The 24,677-nt window shown below is 38.9% G+C and overlaps 1 protein-coding gene across 3 annotated transcripts in view; it reads left to right on the top strand.

Annotated features, from left to right (window-relative positions):
- Window positions 1-20,502, top strand: part of LOC126248838 (tyrosine-protein phosphatase 99A-like) — a 482,348-nt gene extending 461,846 nt beyond the window's left edge. For all 3 annotated transcript variants that reach the window (XM_049950255.1, XM_049950254.1, XM_049950256.1), the window contains one exon: window positions 18,024-20,502. In XM_049950255.1, coding sequence (XP_049806212.1) covers window positions 18,024-18,224 — 201 coding nt within the window. In that variant the 3' untranslated portion in view covers window positions 18,225-20,502. The remainder of the gene's footprint in view (window positions 1-18,023) is intronic.
- The last annotated feature ends 4,175 nt before the right edge of the window (window positions 20,503-24,677 follow it).

Genomic DNA, 24,677 nt, shown 5'->3' with positions numbered 1-24,677 from the left:
TTTTTACATTTGCTTTTTCAAATTAAATTTCCAGTACTTATCGTATGAAAGGATACAAAAATTTAGAAGAAGGCACATGAAAAGAGTGAAGCCATAAACAATTAAAACAGTTTTCCAGCTGTCACCCATTTTCATAATCAGTTAATACTATAAACAAGAAATTCATATATGACAGTCCCAGATAGTACTGAATATCATTAAAAATTCATGGCCTTCAAGGAAGCTGAAATGTCACAAATATCATACAGTCACAATTAACTGAAAACATTAATCTCTTGTTATTTTTCACGAACACCTCACATATCAATAAAAAAGAGAGAAGAAACACTTAGTACATAGAAAAGGTTAAGCTGTGTTACCCACACCCATTATTGTCATCTAACCACTCCGTCATAGGCCGTGCATTATGAACAGGTGCTCAATCGTGTTGAAAGATGCAATCACCATCCCCGAATTGCTCTTCAACAGTGGGAAGCAAGAAGGTGCTTAAAACATCAATGTAGGCCTGTGCTGTGATAGTGTCATGCAAAACAACAAGGGCTGAAAGCCTCCTCCATGACAAACACAACCACACCATAATACCACTGCCTCTGAATTTCACTGTTGGCACTACACACGCTGGCAGATGACATTCACCAGGAACTCGCCATACTCACACCCTGCCATTGGATTGCCACATTGTGTACCATGATTTGTCACTTTACACAACATTTTTCCACTGTTCAATCGTCCAATGTTTATGCTCCTGACATCAAGCTAGGCATTCTTTGGCATTTACCTGTGTGATGTGTGGATTATGAGCAGCTGCTCGACCATGAAAGCGAAGTTGTCTCACCTTCCACCTAACTGTCATACTACTTGCAGTGCATCCTGATGCAGTTTGGAATTCCTGTGTGATGGTCTGGATAGATGTCTGCCTATTACACATCACGATCCTCTTCAACTGTCGGCAGTCTCTGTCAGTCAACAGACGAGGTTAGCCTGTACGCTTTTGTGCTGTACATGGCCCTCCATGTTTCCACTGCACTATTACATCAGAAACAGTGGTCTTAGTGATGTTTAGGAGTGTGGAAATCTCATGTACAGACATATGACACAATTGACACCCAATCACCTGACCACGTTCGAAGTCCGTGAGATCTGCGGAGAGCCCCATTCTGCTCTCTCACAATTTCTAATGACTACTGCAGTCGCTGATATGGAGTACCAGGCAGGTGGTGGCAGCACAATGCACCTAATATGAAAAACATATGTTTTTGGGGGTGTCCGGATACTTTTGATCACATAGTGTACTGATTGAATGTCTACCTGCAAGAGTGGAAGCTGTCATGAAGTCTAAGGGTGGGCCAACACTATATTGAATCCCAGCATTACTGATGGCGGGTGCCATGAGCTTGTAAGTCATTTTGAGCTAGGTGTCCAGACACTTTTGATGACATAGTGTAGCGCACTGATCTTTTCAAATCCTGTAATGTCCAGCAAGTAGAAAAGTTGTCATTACATTTTGAGTGCAGTGAAGAAACAAAATTTAACTTCTAGGCCTGTGTTTGTACATATTATAAGGTATTATCAGGGAAGGTGAAACATGATGGTCTCAATTGCATGTTTCTTGCAGTGACAGAACTGTATCACCAGTGAAACGGAATGTTCCATTGAGAGATTCCTTCACAGTAATTATACTGAAAATTTAAGAAATGTAATAACAGTGTTTCAAGAATTGTTATTCCACACTGAGCTTTCATTAACCCATATAAATCATGTGCAAAGGGCCTTAAAATGTGTGGCAAGAATTATAAGAAATGACTAAATTCTTTTAATGGCCAAGTGCAAGAATCCCACTCTTTAAATCATGGCCTGCACCTCATGGTCTGGTGGTTAGTGTCACAGCCACTAGAGATCGCACAGCATTCAGTTCAATTCTCGGCAAAGCTGGAGGTTTTGTTTGCTCGGGGACAGTGTGTTTGTGTAATCTTAATCTTTTATCTCATCTTCATTAGAAAGACATGCAAGTCACTGAAATGGCGTCAAATAGAAAGACTTGCTCCAGGCAGCTGAACAACCCCAGAGAGGGTTTCCAGGCCAGTACTGGCATATGATCATTTCATTTCATTGGATCACAGGAAACATTTTAGTCCTTAATTCTCAAAAATTCAAAAAATAAAATTCCACACAAATGCTGTTGGCTTATTGATTCTGACCAGTATGAAATAACATTTTGTGTATAAATTTGTTCATGTTCAGTGCATCAGGCAGAGCGGAAAAATGTGTATTGCTTGAGTAAGAATGCATCCTTTTGCAACTACCGTCAGATATTATAAAACTTTTTGATCTGTGATGAAAACTCATCTTCGCCAAATGTTTTAATTAAGATGATGTACTCCATAACAAACTGCTTTATTCTAGATAAGATAATCTTGCTTTTTGAGGAAAAGTGTCACTATGTTGGCACACATACAGAGATACTTACAGGTCTAGTTTGACAGTGATGGGAAAGGCAGTTGGCTGGCCTGAAGTAATTTAGAGAAACCACAGAATACCTAAACCAGGGTGGCCAGATGAAGACTGGAGCCTCCTTTAGGAGGTGATAGTGAGACTAATTCAAATAAGACATTTCATGTTGTGTGTCCAATATTTAATGGTTGAAGAGACACAGCTGATTAAATAGATAAGTTTTTATTTCACTTGTTGCTTCTCCAGTTGCTATGGGTTTATTTATTGATTGCCGTTATTTCTTTGAAGTTCCAGCTAGGAAGTTTTACTTGAGTTTACAAAACTGATTTTGTCAATTGTTATTGTGATTATGATTTGTTGGCCAATTCTACTGTATCATTTAACCATGCTGCATGGATTTAAAAATTCTGAGTATGCTAATATGGTATTCGTGTATAGGTTTTGTAGTGGAAACACTGCTGCTGCTTGTAGAGAATATGACAGACAATTTCCTAACAGCAGAATACTAGATTCTACATTGTTCACTCACGTTTTCACTAAATTGTGCCAGACTAATGCAGTGCCCAGCAACCGTATTTCACCTGAACATGCAAATAAATAAACTGTTGATGAACTGTAAAACATTATTCAGTTGGTAGATCATAGTCCTTCAACATGCACACACAGAATTTCTACACATATCAGTGTTCAGCATACAGGAATATGGTGGATATTACATATGCATGGCCTGTATCCTTATCATTTACAGTGGATTCAATACCTCCAAGACGGAGATGAAAGTACACGACTGGAATTTAGTCACTGACTAATTGAAAATCACTGAGTAACCTCATTAATACTGTGTACTGATGAAGCCACTTCCACTCACAACAGTATCAATAATGTGCGTAACTTACACTGGTGGCGTGACAAAACCCATGTGCCTTTGAGGAGACAAATTTTCAAGAATGCTTCTATGTAAATGTGTAGTGTGCCATGATAAACAGTCAGTTGATTGGGCCTGTTGTGTTACTACATTGTCTAACAGGAACTAGACTTCCTTGAAAATGAGTTTCTAGCATTATTGCAAGAGCTTCCTTTGATTTCTAGCATGAGAGTGGCCGTGCACATTCTAATCATCAGGTGATGCGTCCTCTAAACCTAACATTCCACGGAAGATGGATCAGCAGAAATGGTCATGTTTCTTGGCCACTGAGGTCCCTTAACCTTACCCCTTAAGATGTTACCTGTGGGGCAGTTGAAAGGTGAAGTTAACAAAGAAAAAGTAAACATGAGACACAAATTGATTATTTGGTGTTGCCAAGAGAGTTAGAAAGTGCATTGAGGTAGGAAGGGGAATTTATGAAAAGCAACTTTGAATTTAACATTTTGATTTGCGCAACACCTTCCACGAGTATTTGTAAGTGTTACATTCTAACAACTCACTATGATCAATAACAGTTGACATATATTACATGAAATGTTTTATTTGAATTAGTCTATAATGCCACCAGCTAAAATATTTGCCATTCTTCCTGAAATAGCCTAACAGAAACTACCCAATACAAGGTACTTTAATTTTTTATTTTATTTCCAGACTAGTGTCAGGAAAATCTTCAGTGCCATTTTATAAATACTGTTTTCTTTAGCACATGCCCAAGACAATTGTTGATAACATTAATGTTGTTTGTAAGTTGGTTGGTTGGTTGTGGGGAAGGGACCAAACAGCGAGGTCATCAGTCCCATCGGATTAGGGAAGGATGGGGAAGGAAGTTAGCAATGCCCTTTCAAAGGAACCATCCTGGCATTCGCCCGAAGTGATTTAGGCAAATCACAGAAAACCTAAATCAGGACGGCCGGACGAGGGTTTGAACCGCTGTCCTCCGAAATGTGAGTCCAGTGTGCTAACCACTATACCACTATGCCACCTCGCTCGGTCATTGGTTGTAAGTGTAAGCTTCCGCAGACATTGTCACTGTCAAAAAAATTCTTCAGGGTACATGACTGGATTATCAATATACAAAATTCCTGAATGTTTTGACCACTGTTGCAAATGGCCTTCCTCAGGGTGTTTTGCTTACTGCTGAATGAGAAAAAACTGACAGGGCACTGAGGATGGGGGGGGGGGGGGGGCTGTTGGCTGTCATTTATTGGTATTTGCCTTTTTTCTTGTTACTGATAGAAATAGAAATCCCTACCATGTTTACAAGGGGTCGCTGAATATGTGGGCAAAATATTCCATCAAGCGGGTATCAAACCAATTTTATAAAGTAGAGATGAAACAAAAGATGTATTCGGTCAACAAAAGATGCAGTCAACAAGCTACTTACTGCTGGAGTCTACGAAATCAGCTGTGAGTGTGGACCGGTGTATTTAGATGAGATGGAGCAACTGATTAGCACACAGATATCAGATCATGAGCGATTCATACACCTAAGCCAATGCCACAAGTCATTGCTGGCAGAGCACTGGATGAGTACGGAAAACAGGCAACATTTCGAGAATCCTATGTAATGGCAAAACAGCCTCTTATCTCAAGGAAGAAGGTTGGAGAAGGGTAGAAATAACCAAGTGACTTGCAAACATGAATAGAGAAGATGGGTGCAGACTTCCGTTGTCTTGGCTGCCAGCAGTAATATTGCTGAGGGATGACAGCTCTTGAAAGCAACACGCAAAGTTATGTAGGAGACCATAGGGACTGTTGGTATTCAAAGAACTGGTGTGCCTCAGCCGGCACTAGGAACAAGTAAGCGAGTGCCACGCCATAACTGCTGTCTATTTCTCATTTGCCTATTTCCACCAGTGGAATCAAACACAGAAAATGCCAATAAGTAACATGTAATGCCCGTCCTCCTCATTCTCAATACCCAATCAAATTACGAAAACAGCTTCTTCTACTGGTATATAAGAAGTACAGTTTTTGTCATTCAGCAGTCAAGCAAAACACCCCAAGGAAGGCCATTTGCAATACCAGATGAAACATAAGAGAATATTATGTATTGACAATACTGTCACATACATTGTAGAATTTCATTGACATTAATGTTGTTATCTATCGGTGTAAAGCATCACCCTAGCCAATTGCACAACACCAAAAATTAATTGCTGATTGCCATGCTTATATAAGTGAATAATTACTTGAATGTTACCAGCAGTTGTCTTTGTCCTGTGCTATTAAAAAAAATAATTAAATAAAAAAAAACACTATTTGAGATGCCTCTGAAGCTGGACATTTACCAAGTAATAGTCAGGTAATAAAATAAAAAATAATAATTACGACTCTATTAGGCATTAATATAATATCATGATATAGTTTCAATTATCACATACATAACATTGTCATACAAATTTCAGAGCAGGGTTTGTATCCTGATGCAACAATCTTGTAAGAAGGAGTAAATAACATCAGGCAGGAAAGTGCACAGCCACAACTACTCAGTAGTCATTTTACTTTTGAGATTCTCCTAAACTGTATGAGCCTTGGGAACTGAAAATTCCTGTTAGTACTCTGTACTGGGATATGTAGAAGAAAACATGTCAATTGTTTATTTCTTTTGCGCCCATCTATAGGTATTCTATGGGAATATTTATAATCTATATACATTTTGACAAATATGGGACCTATATATAAAAAAAAAGCAAACAGTGTACTGTTGTAACCTTATTAACTTCTGATGTGCAGATATCAAATTTGTTTCTTCAGATGAAACTGTACAGTTTTATGGTTCCAGAATGGTTGTTCTAGATGAGTTGTTCTGCTTTTTTTGCATTCTTCATAAGATAGTACATTTTTAGCTAATTCTACATTATTAAAAAACATTTACTCAAAACATCCACAACTTAATAATGCTACGACACTAAATATTTACAAGCAGCACAAATTTTAAAAAAGCTTGACTTATGTTCTATATGCCTGATAGAGACAGACTTTGATTCCACTATACTTCATTAAAATCTTTGGAAGTCCAATACACTCTCTGTGTATCTCTTATCTCGGCAAAGCACTTCATTTTTGACAGCAGCATAAAGCTCCAGATAGTGCATACTCTGCCTACCACATAAGCATTAGGACAACTTAATTTTAAATCCATTTTTGCTACATAATTTCTTCACAGACCTGTGAAATTGGTATATTGCTAAATTAAATGCACACAAATACAGAGTTGTATATTCAGGTTGTAAAAATCTATGTATAAAAACTTTTGGAGTGTTTACAGGAGATAAAAAGCAACACTCTTTTATGTGACAAAAATTTCATAGGTTAACATTTTCCTCACTAGGGGTTCATGAAGATTTCAATGCTAGTGATGTTTAGAGATTGTGCCCAAAGTGCTGTATGATGAATATTGTTTTAGTGCTGTTGGTGAAAATGTTGTGCATTTGCATTAATGCACAACTGGCATCTGTGGTTGTTTAACTTGTTCAAAACAACTAGATGTTTCACAAATAATTCTGCAATCAAATGGGTAACCAGCTCATCTGGAGTGCATATCAGTGTCTCGTACATCTCACATTTCATCTCTCCCCACAAAAAGGAATCCATAGGAGTGAGATCAAGAGAACTTGATGGCAACAGTACTGGCTCAACTTTTCAAATCGAACAGTTGTGCACCTGTGATTTTTTTTTTTTCACATAAAAAAAGTGTTTATTTCTCTCACATCTAAATACACTACAGATCTGTATGTGTAGTTTTTTTTGGACACTGCATATGTGTTAGAAGTTTTTATGAAAAGCAAAGAACTTGCTACTCACCATATAGCAGAGATACTCAGTTGCAGATAGGCACAACAAAAAGACAGTCACAATATAAGCTTTTGGCCAAAAGACCTTTGTCAAAAATAGATGACAAACACACACACACACACACACACACACACACACACACACACACACATCATATATATATATATATATATATATATATATATATATATATGTGTGTGTGTGTGTGTGTTTGTTTGTCATCTATATTTGACAAAGGCCTCGTTGGCTGATAGTTTATATTGTGACAGTCTTTTTGTTGTGCCTATCTGCAACTCATCATCTCCACTATAAGGTGAGTACCAACTTTAATGTTCATAATATTGTCGCATAGAAGAAGGTGTAATTAGATGAATGATCAACACTAACTTCACTTAACAAAGGTTTATTTAGCACTTGCACAAACAAGAGCACAGAGCGAACTGCCTCCAGCCAGAACACATACGGTATATATACAATTACAGAACATTCCAGTACAATGATTCTTGACAGTTGTGGATACTTCTAGACTGTATTGAACCGAATATAGAAATTAAAATTTTGCAGTTTGGGTGAGTTTTGAACTCACTACCCACCATGCGACAGTCTAGTATCATAACCATTACACCTACTAAGCTTCTTCTGCGACACTGCTCCCTCCGTAAGAGAACAGCGTCCCAGTGTTACTTCCTCCTAGTCTGGGAAGAGTCATGGATCCTGCATACTCCGACTCTCGATGACTGATGCTCACACTGGCGGTGATCTTCTCAGAACTTCCTTTGGCGCTACGCTCTTTGTCACCTTTCCGCTTGTTGCCTGTTGCTGGAGCTTCGAATTTACCCTGGGTATGATGAAGATGAACAAGATGTGGGTGCAGGACGATGTAGCTTACCATCGCTGCAAACTAGTCGCTGGAGAGGACGCTCCCCAAAATGCTGATCAAGGTCTCCATTGCCGTTTAGAATCTCCAGCCGATCACCTAGCCACCATACCTTCCTTGGAGGTGAGGCCGCAGAAGAGAAAAATCCTCCGACGTCGATCACTACAAAAATGATGGGAAACTACGTCAATATCCTCATGGATGGCCACCCAGCTCAAGCTCTTGTGGACTTTGGAGCATCATATTCAGTCATTTTTGAGAAGTACCATTGCCAATTTCAGAAAACCATATCTACATCTACATCTACATTTATTCTCCGCAAGCCACCCAATGGTGTGTGGCGGAGGGCACTTTACGTGCCACTGTCATTACCACCCTTTTCTGTTACAACAAAACATCTCTGCTGAAAGTGGCTAATGGGAAATATGTAAAACCTACAGGAAGATGTGTCATTCGTATGGGTATAAGTGGCCATACACAGCCATTAGAATTCATTGTCTTACAAGAGTGTAGTCATGGCGTCATTTTCCTATGGGACTTTTTGAAAGCTTCTCAGGCAATTATAGATTGTGGCTGCTCGAAGATTATGCTAGATGAGATACTGTGGACAGGAAGATGCACATCTGAGTGTGCTGGATGAAGTGATCATTCCTGCAGTCAGTGCTAGAAAGGTAACTGTCATGTGTTATGCCATGCATCCACCCATGGATCTTGTAGTGGAATGTAAGAGAGGCATACCACTGAAGAATAACTTGGTCATCCCAGCCTCTGTTGTCTTTTTTAAGAATGGATTTGGTGAACTGTGGATAGTTAACTGTCACTGAGAACCGCAGATCCTTCCAAGACGCATGTGCATAGCAAACGCTGAGCTGTAAATTGCCAAACAGCGGAGCATTATAGAAAGCTCCCATGCCAAGTCTGTGGGAAAACTTGGCACTACCACTACGAGACAAGATCTTCTAGCTTGACTATCATCAGATCTCGCTAAGAAATAACAGAAGAACCTATTTGCCATTCTTCAAGAGTTCTCTGAATACTTCAATCCACAGGTGAAGAGCAAATTAAACAAGTCGACGGTGAAGCAGCGCCAAACAAGACACCACAGGATTTAAGCCATTTTTTCTTGTGCATGAGTGTGACGCTACTACGACGATGGACACTGTGTTTCCATTACATCCTAATGATGTGGATGACGACTACATTGACCAGGTGTTACCCAGAGCTGAGGAATGCAGTTAGCTTGACTCCGCACGCTGCAAGCTCAAGAAAATGATCGCTGAAAGTATGACGCGAACCACCGCACTGTTGTCTACCAGCCTGGTGACCTCGTCTGGATCTTCACTCCTGTTCAGAAGGTTGGTGTCTCTGAGGAGCTCCTCAGGCGCTACTTTGGACCTTATAAGGTTGTAAAACAGTTCTCTGATGTTACTTATGAAGTTGAAGATTTCGACCCTGACACAAGACGACGAAAGATCAGAGATGCAGTCCACGTTCTTCAAATGAAGCCCTATAAGGATCCCCCAACCCAGGGTAAATTCATAGCTCCAGCAACAGGCAACAAGCGGAAAGGTGACAAAGAGCATAGCGCCAAAGGAAGTTCTGAGAAGATCACCACCAGGGCGAACAACAGTCATCGAGAGTCGGAGTATGCAGGATCCATGACTCTTCCCAGACTAGGAGGACGTAACAGCGAGACGCTGTTCTCTTACGGAGGGAGCAGTGTCGCAGAAGAAGCTGAGTAGGACAGTCACTGTGGTGTAACGGTTATGATACTAGACTGTCGCATGGTGGGTAGTGAGTTCAAAACTCACCCGAACTGTAAAATTTTAATTTATATATTCTGTTCAATACAGTCTAGAAGTATCCACAAATGTCAAGAATCATTGTACTGGAATGTTCTGTAACTATATATATACCGTATGTGTTCTGGCTGGAGGCAGTTCGCTCTGTGCTCTTGTTTGTGCAAGTGCTAAATAAACCTTTGTTAAGTGAAGTTAGTGTTGATCATTCATCTAATTACACCTCCTTCTATGTGACAATATTATGAACAGTAAAGTTGGTACTCACCATATAGTGGAGATGCTGAGTTGCAGATGGGCACAACAAAAAGGCTGTCACAAGATCGGTCTGCTGTCTTCTGACGCGGGCGTCATCACATATCCACCACCTTTCTCGACAATAGTGCACCACATGTCCTGGTCATCTGCAGTGGAAACATACTGGTTGGTTATCCTGGGTCCTCCAGACGTCATTCTTCCTTGGTGCCCAAACAGGTTCCTCATGTGGCATTGTTGTAAGGTAACTTTCCCTGGGTCTCTACTTTTTCACCGTTTTAAAGGGAAATCAAGGACAAGAGATTGGGTTCAATGTCTGTTCCATTTCCCCCCCCCCCCCCCATGATCTCTTGAAGCGTCTCAGTTATTTGCTCACCATGCAATCCAAGTGCCTTCTGAACTTCCTCTCTCACTATCTGACGAAGAACACTTGTGAAATCAGTTCCTTCCTCCATCACAGATATGGATATGACATTTGGAAGACGTTCAAACTTCTTGCGTGTAATTCTGTTTTGACGCATTGTCTCGATATACTTGGCACCATTTTATGAAGTCATCTGTTGTGGAAACCTCCTTCAGGATTACGGCTTGATACATGTCCTCAGCAACACTCTTCATGAGATGTGTAACCTTATCTTCCTCCTTCATTCTAGGATCCACTATTTTACACAACTCCAAGAGTTCTTGAATGCAGTATGCTGTAGTTTCTCCTGGACGCTGCACCCTGCACTTTAATTTATCTTCAGCCACGGTGTCGTCGATAATGTGCACTATCACAAGTTCCAATACCTGGCGCCTCCTTCAGAATAATGTCACATAGAAGAAGGTGTAATTAGGTGAATGACGAACACTAACTTCACTTTACGAAGGTTTATTCAGCACTTGCACATACAAGAGCATGGAGCGAACTGCCTCCAGCCAGAACACATACGGTATATACACAGTTACAGAACATTCAAGTACAATGATTCTTGACATTTGTGGATACTTCTAGAATGTACTCAAACCGAATATAGAAATTAAAATTTTAGAGTTCAGGTGACACTCCATGCAACAGTCTTGTATCATAACAACTACACCAGGGTGACTGTGCTACTCAGCTTCTTCTGCGACAATAATGTTACATTCCATCCTGGATTTTCCATTGTTTGATTGTTAGAAGTTTTTGATACTTTTGCATACAATTATCTTCTGTTATCTTCATATAGGTGCTTTCCTTTTCATATTTTAAGACTTCTTTATTTTTTTGTCTCCTCACCATTGTAATAATCTTGTAGTATCATTTTACATGATTGTGGAGACTGTACATTGCTTCACCTGTGGCGGGGGACCACCAACATGAGCAGCATATAATTTACTTTTGGTTCTCCACTTTTTCAAAAATACATCCACATACCTGATTTTCCATTTGGACATAGCAGAAAAAAATAAAAATAAAAACCTAAATTATCTTCAAATTACAAATGGTGATAATACTGTCAGCGCTTTTGGAAGAAAAATTCAAAAATCTATACAAACTTCAACATCTTTTTTTTCTTGGTATTAGGGAAAATCTGTACCAAAATGTTTGAATTGCCTGAACATGCATACATGCTGTGTGCCAATTGATTCAAGTATTTTAAAGACTGTAGAACATTGATGGAGGAAGACCAGTCAATTAGATGAGCTTCTCCATCAGCTGGTGATTATCTTGTGGCAATTGTCTGTTTCTTGGAAATTGTCAGTTAAAAGTTGCTGTGAAAAAGTGAATCACTAATTGTCAAGAGATTACAGAAAATCAAAATGATGAAAAAAACTCCCTTGAAAAATGTGTGATGGGGAATGACTTGTGTCTGTGGCTACAACATGTAAACAAAGATGCAGTCACTATCGTGATTGGGAAAGGGTCTGCTGCCAAAAGAAAGTATGCATGTATAGATCCATCATCTAAGTGCTGATGAACATGTTCTTTGATTGACAAGATGCCATGCATCATGAGTTCCTAGCCTTTGTGCATACAGCAAACAGAGAATTGTATTAAAGGTTTTTAACAATTTGCCAATGATCTGTGTGTATAAAGAAGGGTGACACACACACACACACACATCTAGCTTACAGACTATTAGCTCCAATCCATGGCTACACAGCTTGTTGGAAAACCAAGACTCCTGAAGCAGCTGTAAATTATACAGACATCATCAAACATCATTATGCAATTAAACTGGACATAGGTCCTGATAAACTTTGTTCTGATGTACTATGAACATTTCATGGAGGATTTGCTTGCAGGTGTACTGCACAGTATTTCAGTGCCATTTTCCTCAGGCGCTGTGAGTTTTTCTGTTCTATAGACTCACTGCCTGGACTCCAACCACATCGTGAAGTAATGTTGGTCTCATACAAAAACAAAAAGAAAACTGTATCTGTCACTCCGAAACATTTCCAATGTTGATGCTATAGCACATTATAAGAAATACTGCAAAATATTAAAGACTGTAATACGGATGTCGAAGCAAATATATTACAAGGAAAAGATAGTCATATCAGATAACAAAATAAAGACAATATGGGATATAGTGAAGGAGGAGACCGGTAGAACCAGGCATGAAGAGGAACAAATAGCATTAAGAGTAAATGATACATTGGTGACAGATGTGTATAGTGTTGCAGAACTTTTTAACAAACATTTTATAACTGTTACTGACAAGATGGGGTTGTCAGGTTCGGTAGATGCTGCTATGGATTACCTTAGACCAGACATTTCAAGTAACTTCCTTAATATGAATTTGACCCTCACTACCCCAACAGAAATAATGTCCATCATAAAATCTTTAAAATCAAAAACATCTAGTGGGTATGATGAAATATCAACAAAGTTAATTAAAGAATGTGATTCTGAGCTAAGTAACATATTAAGCTATCTGTGTAACCAGTCGTTTATTAGTGGAATATTTCCTGAATGGCTGAAATATGCTGAAGTTAAGCCACTGTTTAAGAAGGGAGATAAAGAAATAGCATCAAATTTCCGTCCAATTTCACTGTTGCCAGCATTCTCAAAAATTTTCGAAAAAGTAATGTACAGTCGTCTTTATAACCATCTTATCTCAAATAACATACTGTCAAAGTCACAGTTTGGATTTCTAAAAGGTTCTGATATTGAGAAGGCTATCTACACTTACAGTGAAAATGTGCTTAATTCATTAGACAAAAAATTGCAGGCAACTGGTATATTTTGTGATCTGTCAAAGGCATTTGACTGTGTAAATCACAATATCCTTTTAAGTAAACTAGAATATTATAGTATAACAGGAAATGCTGCAAAATGGTTCAAATCTTATATCTCTGGCAGGAAACAAAGGGTGTTATTAGGAAAGAGACATGTATCAAGCTATCAGGCCTCATCCAACTGGGAACTAATTACATGTGGGGTCCCACAAGGTTCCATTTTGGGGCCCTTACTTTTTCTTGTGTATATCAATGACCTTTCATCAGTAACATTACCAGATGCCAAGTTTGTTTTGTTTGCCGATGACACAAACATTGCAATAAATAGCAAGTCAAATGTAGTCTTAGAAAGATCAGCCAATAAAATATTTGTGGACATTAATCACTGGTTCCTAGCCAATTCTTTGTCACTAAACTTTGAAAAAACACACTACATGCAGTTCAGAACTTGTAAGGGGTGTCCCAAGAGTATATGTCTAACATACGATGACAAGAAGATAGAAGAAGTGGACAGTGTTAAATTCTTGGGATTACAGCTTGATAATAAATTCAACTGGGAGGAGCACACCACAGAACTGCTGAAGCGTCTTAACAAATCTCTGTTTGCAATGCGAATTTTGTCAGACATAGGGGATATAAAAATGAAAAAGCTGGCATACTATGCTTACTTTCATTCCATAATGTCATATGGGTTTATTTTTTGGGGTAATTCATCAAGCCAAGCTAAAGTTTTCCGGGCACAAAAACGTGCAGTGAGAGTTATATGTGGTGTGAACTCAAGAACATCCTGCAGAAGCCTGTTTAGGGAACTAGGGATACTAACTACTGCTTCCCAATATATTTATTCCTTAATGAAATTTGTCATTAAAAATATATCACTTTTTCAAACCAACAGCTCAATTCATGGAATCAATACTAGAAATAAGAATAATCTTCACAAGGATTTAAAGTCACTTAGTCTTGTACAAAAAGGTGTGCATTATTCAGGAACACACATTTTCAATAACTTGCCAGCAGCCATAAAAATCTTAACAACCAATGAAATTCAGTTTAAGAGAAGCCTAAAGGATTTATTGGTGGCCAACTCCTTCTACTCCATTGATGAATCTCTTAGTAAAACCAACTGATTTGTATATAAGTACAACATAACTTCTGCACAATTTCAGTGCAGTAATGTGTTCATTGAAAATTTGTGTGTGTGTGTGTGTGTGTGTGTGTGTGTGTGTGTGTGTGTGTTAGTATAATCTAACTTCTGCACCATTTCAGTGCAGTAATGTGTTCATTGTAAATAAGTATTACAGTAGTTGTATTACCTTATAAATAAATAAAAAACTTTTTTATTTTAAATTCAGTGCATTAGTATTTGTAAAATTACTCTTAGTGTTCATTAAAAAATGACGATCATTCCACTTGGGACCTGTGGAATGGTACATTAGCTTATTTGTTTTAATTGTAAATATTTGTCATGTATTGTTGTTTTTCTGACATGTTCCACATCCTGGAGGACCTCCTCACTACGGATCAATTGGAATGAAAGTAAATCTAATCTAATCTAATCTATACTGCTGTTTACAGCTGGATTCAATTCCTGACACCCACTATGCCCCTTGGTGCTCATTCTCAGAGCCCGCGCTGATATCCGTGCAACATAAATTCCCTCTGACTTCTCCAGCTCTGTTTGATGTGATGGCTGGCAAGATTCCAAACCTTGTTTAAATAGAAATTTACATCCCTGTTTATTGAGATTTGTGACAGTTTATTTTGTGAGATTCCTTAATTATGCTGTCCCAGGAACTTTGCCTTTGCACTACAAGACCGGTCTCATCATATTTCATTTCATGATTATATATGAGGCAGTGCTCAGTGACAGCTGATTTGCTTGGTTGTTATAGTGGGGTGTGTCACTGATGTTTATTGCATCTCTCTTCAACTTTTCTGATAGTCTGCCCCACATAAGACATGCCACATTCTCATGGGTTGTGATATATACCCAAACACAGCTTGGTCAATTGTCAAAATATTGAGCATAAAATGGAAATGATAAATTGGCAATGCACATGGCACCACACCATCAATCATGATGACAAAATCTGTGGGAATATTTCCTGTGCATCTTGAAGCATCACTAACTGATTTGAATGGCATTCTGCAGACTATGCTTTGTGACTGACCTGCTTCAAGGTGTCTGAGGAATCTTCCCTGAAAAACAGGTTTCAAATAGCATCTCTTTGAGATTACATTCTAAACATATATAGTGATTTCTCACAATTATTCTTTAGATTTTCCTGTTTTTGTCAGTTATGCTTAACTTTTGACACTAGTGAACATGCACCAGTGTACCTCAATGAGGGTCTAATAATTGTAACTGAAAAATAATTTTGTTTTCACTTTTAAATGTAATTTTAAAATTTTGTCATGAATGGATGATGTGGTGTGAACAAAATTAACAGCACTGATTTGTGTTACCTAATTTACTAACTTAAGATGCAAGATCTCAATAAATTATGCTATTACTGATAGTCATAACCACCTCTCTCCCACAAGGTAATTAAGGTTTTTAAAACTTATTGCTAGTTTTCTCTAACACTTTTTCCATGTCTAATGGTTCCATTATTGGTGACATGTACCAGCTGGTATTCTGCAGAATCAGTTGAGATAAAAATATATTTTTTGTTCTCCCATGGCTAATGGAAATGGTACCATGACATGGAGCATACAATCTCTAATACCAACAAACACATTCCTGATTTGCATCGTACCTCAAATGAATGGCGGTATTGTATTGTCATCTAGTGTGTTACATTTTGTATATTATTCTGTTACCTTCAACATTCCTTAGTATTCAATGAGTCCTTCTCAAACTATTTGTGTGTGTGTGTGTGTGTGTGTGTGTGTGTGTGTGTGTCCCACAGTAGTAACCTACAAACTATTGCATATTGCATTTGTAATCAGTGTGACATGCATGAATCTCACACTTACATTAACAGGATGCAGATGAATAATACCTTTGAAAACTTTCATTTCTCATAAATTTCATTTGTTACAACTTTGACATGTTGTGCACTTCGTTCAAATATTTCTTCTGCTTCATCAAGGTTTTTTTGAGACTTTGGTGTGTGCTACCAATCTTCCCATGTGTGTTTCATTATTTTGTGCCTCTGAAACCTTGCCTATGTGTCTGCAGGTCTTCCCAAATGTAGTTACCGCACCCGCTCTCTAAGTTTTGTCAAAATCTCATTATCCACCACACACCAGTTCTTGACATTCATTCACACTTAATTATCAGTTTCCATGGATTAAATGTCTGTTACATTATCTTTCACACATGATCTTTCATGCCAGCTCATAGTTTACCACGTGCCTCGCATTGTATAACATTATTGTAGTGATTTTCATACCTTGTCTCTTCAAAGGTAGCAAACAAATTGTGTTTTCTCTTTTTTGACATTACACACTTATTTTACTGATTATGTGTTCTTTTTTGACATACTTATTTTACTGATTATGTGTTCTTTTTTGACATACTTATTTTACTGATTATGTGTATGTTCCAGTATGGCTTCATTGGTAGTGTCAACTTATGGGTACAATCAATTCCAACTGCAGCAACAGTGCTCTCTAGTGGTGAGGTTATCCATAAATAATGTCTTCCAACTCAGTGACACTACTTGCTGTGTGCTCAACTGAACATTTCAGTAGCCCAATTTTTGTCATCTTTCATATTCTGCTTACTTACTTCCTTTGTTTACATCGACAGATTACAACTTTAACATACAGTGCACAACCACAGGTCATGTATAATTTGATTTATTTTGACAGGTTTAGCTTATCAAATGTGAGTATCCTTAAACATTCATTGCCCTAGTGGGAACACTAAAAGTATTACACAGTGCCATCATAAACAATTTGTGTGGCTGTTTAAGTACAGGAATCTAGAAAAATCAGTGGTGGCCAGACACAGCCTTATGTATAACCATTATATCTTGTTTGACGACACACTTATTCTAGTCCGTGATTCACATTACTTGGACTCAGTCATCAAGGAGGCTGTGTAAAGTGAAAACTGCATTAACAACTTTAAAAGAGTTATGAGCTATGCATTCAGCAATACATGGAAATAAGCACTTGAAACTTCAGACCAGTATGCACCATACTGTAAAATCACACTACAGGTGACGTATCATCATTGACACTGCTATGACCTCTGGCCACAGTGGGCACAATAATCAGAGCACATTCTACAAGAGGTAAAAAATGTTGTCAATCCAAGTTAAGTATTCAACTAGTCAAATAAAATCATTTCCTTTATTGGTGCCTGAGAAATTTGAAACAGACAGAGAGAAGAATTACAAACTATACAATCCCCTTTATGGTATAGAAAATGCTCAAACCTCTCATAAGGTGGAGAGCTAATGACCAAATGGAGTAATTCTTTGTCAGTGTTATTGATGTGGTGGTCCTTATATTTGTAAAGCAAGCATTGCCCTCTACAAAATACAAAGTTGTGTTTTTCATTATGCATGGCTCCAAACAATGTAAGGGGGAAACTGAGTATGAGTTCTGATTAGAAGGCTTTATTCTGCAAATTACTATCATACAGATATTACTTTATGCTGAGGGGACTGTCTTTTCACAATATCACAGATATGATATTTTGTGGACCTAAACCTTATGTCTAGAAAATGATTTTAAGTGTTCTTTCTTTCTTTTACAGGACGATTACTTCATGATGTACAAGGCATTAGCTTGTCTAGTGAGCAATGCTGTCCATCATCCAGTACCTATGTCTGCTTCTGCACCTCCTGACTTGTATCTTACTGCAAATGGCCATGTGAATGGTTTTGCTGCAACTACTAATGGATGTTCACAAGCTCCTTCACGAGGAACTGGGGATGGTGAAGAACAACCTGTGTAGACTGGAGGTATAAGGCAAGCTCTGTTTTATAGAATTCTGTTTCTGTGAAGTATATGTACATACTCTTTTCTGAAGAAAGATCAGCAGTAAACCACCAAAGATGTTACAGAATACATAACACTATGTATGTGGTGTCTGTTCTTTTGGACATGTCCGGAAGAACAGACACCATTTTGACTCTGCAGCCACTATGAATCAAGACACAAAGGAATTAAAGGCAATAACTGCCAGTGGGCATTGATTTATATCAATAGGGCAAGTTGAAAATTTTTTCACTCTCAGATCTATTGTGTACTACACAAGATTTGGTGACCTCTGTGTCTGGATGGCATGGAGTACCATAGAATGCCTCCCACCAGACCCAAATTCTCAACTTAAACCACACACTACTAATGTAATACCTCTGCTCATTATCCTCATTACTTGTGGCATCTCGCCAATTTCCATAAGAGTTCAAGCATGGTGCATCTGCACTGAAGGGAACATTGCCATAGTTACATATCTGAAAGAAAAGGCATCATGTTGATACTGTATAATTACGGTGATGATGGCCAAAGATGCCTTCAGTGCAGATCCACATGAAGCTCAAACACTTAGGAGAAATGGCATGAGGCTGCAGGTAATGAGACTAATGACCCGGGGCACTACATCAGTCATGCGCGGTATGAGTTGAGAATTTGGGGCTGGAGTACTAGAGTAGTCCATGTGATTGTGGTGACCACTGCATTGCGATAGCATAGTGGTCAGCACATCTACCTAGTAAGCAGGAGACCCAGGTTTGAATCCTCGTCCAGCACAAATTTCCATCTTGTCCCCATTGAAATAAATCAGTGCCCACTGGCAGCTGATGTCTCCAATTCCTTTGTGTCTTGACACATAACACTGTTGCAGTCCAAAGTCAAGAAATTTAGACATAATTGCTTGTATGTTTATGAAAATGATGATGGTATATTACTAGTTGTCTGTCTCTGTATCTAAAATTAGTGTTATATTTGTCAATAAATGTATTTGTGTATCCCTTCTTTTGTTTCAACATGTTGTTGATGTTTCATGTACCTTTAAGCAGAAGGCTGTTGTTAGTTTCCAAGATGTAATAGCATGACAAAACATGAAAAGAAATGTGTGTAGTAGTCATTTGTCCCATTAGTCCATATTTGTGTTATCGAAAATAAGTGTTACAAAATGTGAAACTTAGCTGTGTGTCAATCTGAATTTTATTAGTCATTTGCTGCAGTTAAAGTCAAATGCAGTAGTTCTAGTCCCAGATATTTGGTGTGACACTGATTCACGGAGGGTGCAGGCAAATTGGCATATATATCATTGTGTGTTGGCTGTAAGCTTCAAAGCTACCATGGATTGGTGGTAGATGTGAGGCTGCAAGCTTATGTGAAGAATGATCTCACCTGTCTTATAAATTAACAGCAGATGATGTTATATGTATTATTTTAGTATTAAAATGAATGTTGTATGTAGCTGTTGAACATAAAAGAATATGTGTGATATGTGTTAACTATGTTTCACATTATAAACTCAGAATTGTGTGTTTCTTTCTCTGTGATGTTCAATAACTATGAAATATGTAAGACAAGATGCAATTTTATCTCTGAACTGAAAATGTTTGAATGAAATAAAGTGATATTTATGTTAGACTGTTACAAATGAAGATTAAATTAATGTTTTGTCAAAACTTGGTACTATACTGTGAAAGAAAAAAAATCAATCCTGCCTATTTTATTGCTCTACTTTTTAAGCAGCTAAAAAATGAAACTTTGTTCATGATAGACTTCATAATTAGCTTCATGATCAGTCAAATGTCATCAAGCTTTCAAAATGATGTTTATCACGTGAAAAGTCAAGTCCAGCAGAAATTTCATTTTTAAATAATTTTTGAGACATTAGTTTTAAGTGTTTTATACTGTATATATTATAGCTTTTTATGATTGTTCCATGAGAAACATGTACCACACATTATTGTTGATACCGTACCCTTCCTTTACTGTTCCTAGTATTACATTATGTAGTTCATCCAATAAACAGGTCCTGTTACTGTGCGCATGACAAAAACATGACAAAAAACTACATAAAAATGAACTGAATGTTTCTGTGTTGTAATAAAAGCTTTATTTGTCGAATATAGTTGTTATCAAAAGAATATGTCTCTGTCTACATTCATTCAACAAGTTAAATGAAAACCAGTTTCAAAATCCATACTGCAGTTTTTGTTTCCAAGTATATGTACCTTGAGAACATGTTTCATGTAGTGAGAAAATATTTTATAAATGTGAAAAATTAAATACATTATTATTTACAAAAACTTTGCGCAGTTATTTACCTCACAGCCTAAAGAAAAAATTGATAATATTTCAAAAGCTAATTACCTTGAAGGCCAGCTACATTACAAAGTTTTTAAATGTTGTTTGAAAGATCTACACTCCTGGAAATTGAAATAAGAACACCGTGAATTCATTGTCCCAGGAAGGGGAAACTTTATTGACACATTCCTGGGGTCAGATACATCACATGATCACACTGACAGAACCACAGGCACATAGACACAGGCAACAGAGCATGCACAATGTCGGCACTAGTACAGTGTATATCCACCTTTCGCAGCAATGCAGGCTGCTATTCTCCCATGGAGACGATCGTAGAGATGCTGGATGTAGTCCTGTGGAACGGCTTGCCATGCCATTTCCACCTGGCGCCTCAGTTGGACCAGCGTTCGTGCTGGACGTGCAGACCGCGTGAGATGACGCTTCATCCAGTCCCAAACATGCTCAATGGGGGACAGATCCGGAGATCTTGCTGGCCAGGGTAGTTGACTTACACCTTCTAGAGCACGTTGGGTGGCACGGGATACATGCGGACGTGCATTGTCCTGTTGGAACAGCAAGTTCCCTTGCCGGTCTAGGAATGGTACAACGATGGGTTCGATGACAGTTTGGATGTACCGTGCACTATTCAGTGTCCCCTCGACAATCACCAGTGGTGTACGGCCAGTGTAGGAGATCGCTCCCCACACCATGATGCCGGGTGTTGGCCCTGTGTGCCTCGGTCGTATGCAGTCCTGATTGTGGTGCTCACCTGCACGGCGCCAAACACGCATACGACCATCATTGGCACCAAGGCAGAAGTGACTCTCATCGCTGAAGACGACACGTCTCCATTCGTCCCTCCATTCACGCCTGTCGCGACACCACTGGAGGCGGGCTGCACGATGTTGGGGCGTGAGCGGAAGACGGCCTAACGGTGTGCGGGACCGTAGCCCAGCTTCATGGAGACGGTTGCGAATGGTCCTCGCCGATACCCCAGGAGCAACAGTGTCCCTAATTTGCTGGGAAGTGGCGGTGCGGTCCCCTACGGCACTGCGTAGGATCCTACGGTCTTGGCGTGCATCCGTGCGTCGCTGCGGTCCGGTCCCAGGTCGACGGGCACGTGCAACTTCCGCCGACCACTGGCGACAACATCGATGTACTGTGGAGACCTCACGCCCCACGTGTTGAGCAATTCGGCGGTACGTCCACCCGGCCTCCCGCATGCCCACTATACGCCCTCGCTCAAAGTCCGTCAACTGCACATACGGTTCACGTCCACGCTGTCGCGGCATGCTACCAGTGTTAAAGACTGCGATGGAGCTCCGTATGCCACGGCAAACTGGCTGACACTGACAGCGGCGGTGCACAAATGCTGCGCAGCTAGCGCCATTCGACGGCCAACACCGCGGTTCCTGGTGTGTCCGCTGTGCCGTGCGTGTGGTCATTGCTTGTACAGCCCTCTCGCAGTGTCCGGAGCAAGTATGGTGGGTCTGACACACCGGTGTCAATGTGTTCTTTTTTCCATTTCCAGGAGTGTATTTGCCTGTTGTAGAACTATATATAATTATTGTGATGGAAAATGAGCTGTTTTAGCATTGTTGAATGGAGCCCAGAAAACTTCACAGCTATAATTTGTGAAACTATATTCACTGGAAGGTCAGTTTTGAAATTTTCTTTAGTGAAACCCTGTACTTGAAGAGATATTGCTTGATTATACAAAAGTTACTCTGAGCCAAAAGATAACTGCAGAATGCAGAACAAAAGACTGGACAATATGATTGCAGTAATTATTGATATCTCTCCCTCTCCCTTCCTCTCCCTCTCCATCTCCCTCTCCCTCCCTCTCTCCCTCTCTCTCTCTCTCTCTCTCTCTCTCTCTCTCTCTCTCTCTCTCTCTCTCTCTCTCTCTCTCTCTCTCTGCCATGAAATACACAGCTCCACACAGAAAACGAAATATTGTAAATTCCTGTCGTGATATAAAATGTATGTAAGAAGCTGTCAAGTTAATAGTTCATTTATTTATTTATCCATCCGTAGACGATAAATATTGTATGGATGTTGTCCAAAAATACATATAAATTTATAGGAAACCCTTTAAGGAAAAGGAACATACAAAATTTTATATTAAATGGTACAAAGAATAATCATACAAAATTGTACAATGAATAATACTTGGTCGTACAAGACCCAGTAATACAACTTTTTATACATGTATACTAACAGTATTGTAACTGCATAGTCTGTTTGTCCTAAGGCTTTACTTTTGTCTTCCCTGAACAGGAAGCCTTTATATTCACTACAATAATTCAGTAAAGATTTTACCACACAAAACAGCTGTCCATCAGATATAAAAAATTAACAGTAACTTTAGGGGATGAAAGACAGAGTTTTCAGTTTTGCCTTAATATAAACATTATCAGAATTATTTATTTTTAAATAGTCATTTACTGAGTAAAAACATTGCTCAAGTAGAAATTCTGTTTTCATTTTCTAACTTTCTGATGTTGGCTGGCAGTCTGTTGTAGAGTTTTGTACCAATATGACCCACATGCCTTTGTGTGTGTGTGTGTGTGTGTGTGTGTGTGTGTGTGTGTGTGTGTGTGTGTGTTTTATCTCTTCTTCTTCTTCTCTTCCCCCCCCACCCAGTCCACCAAATCAGTTCCCATAAGCTTGTACCTTCGGTAACAGCTTGCAGTGGGATACCGTGTCAAATGCTTCCTGAGAAATATGGAATCTGCCTGTTGCCCTTCATCCATAATTCACAGTATACCATGTAAGATAAGGGCAAGCTGAGTTTTGCCATGAGTGATTCTTTGTAAAACTGTGCTGATTCATGGACATAAGCTCCTCGGTATCAAGAAAATTTATTATATTCAAACGGAGAATATGTTCAAGGATTCTATAGCAAACTGATATTAGGGATATTGGTCTGTAGCTTTGCAGGTCCATTCCTTTGCACTTCTTATACACAGGAGTCCCCTGCACTTTTTTTTCAGTCAGTTGGGACTTTGTGCTGGGCTAGAGATTCATGATAAATGCAGGCTAAGTATGGGGTCAGTGCTGTAGGGTACTGTTTGCAAAACCACATTGGAATTGCATCCATACAAGGTGACTTATTTGTTTTCAGCTATTTCTCCACACCAGGGATGCTTATTACTATGTCGTCCATACGGGAGTCTGCCGGATGGTCAAATGATGGTATGTTTGTACAATTCTCCTGTGTGAACTATTTCTTGAACATGAAATTTAAAACTTCTGCTTTTGTTTTGCTATCATCAACTGCCACACTAGATTGGTCAACAAGTGACTGGATGGAAGTCATAGACCCACTCAGTGATTTTACATAGGACCAAAATTTTCTCAGGTTCTATGCCAGATCTTTTGCTAAATATGACACTAGTAGTAGTTGCATGCTTTGTGCATAGATCTTTTCACAGACACACAAATCTCTACTAACTTTTGCTTGTCATCATTTTCATGTTCTCTTTTGAACCAAGAGTGCAACAGCCTCTGCTTCCTCAGCATTTTCAAAATCTCATTATTACATCATGGTGGGTCTTTTCCATGCCTAATCCACTTACTAGGCACATAATTCTCCAGACCATGATTCACGATCTGCTTAAACTTTGCCCTTAATCACTCTATGTACATCTTAGTGGAAATAACCAATGTCAGTTCAGTGTCTATCTTCAAGAGTCTGTAAGCTCAGTTTCTTCAGCAACTCTGCGACATACTCCCACAGATCACACAAACGTGTGACCATTTGTGTTGCCCTTCACTGTATACATTCAATATCCCCTGTTATTCCTATTTGGTAAAGGCCACACACACCTGAGCAATATTCTAGAATGGGTCACGTGAGTGTTTTGTAAGCAATCTCCTTTGTAGACGATTGCACTTCTCCAGTATTCTACCAGGAAACCAATGTCTATCACCTGCCTTACCCACAACAAAGCCTATATGATCATTCCGTTTCATATCCCCACAAAGTGTTACATCCAGGTATTTGTATGCATTGGGTGATTCCAACAGTTACTCATTGATATTACGGTCATAGAATACTATGTTGCTTTTTTTTATTTTGTCAAGTGTAGAATTTCACATTTCTGAACATTCAAAACTAGTTGTCAATCTTTGC

Source organism: Schistocerca nitens, chromosome 3, assembly GCF_023898315.1.
Source record: "Schistocerca nitens isolate TAMUIC-IGC-003100 chromosome 3, iqSchNite1.1, whole genome shotgun sequence".
NCBI classification, from domain to species: domain Eukaryota; kingdom Metazoa; phylum Arthropoda; class Insecta; order Orthoptera; family Acrididae; genus Schistocerca; species Schistocerca nitens.
Note: the sequence above shows the minus strand (reverse complement) of the source record. Positions and strands in the feature narration are given on the sequence as shown.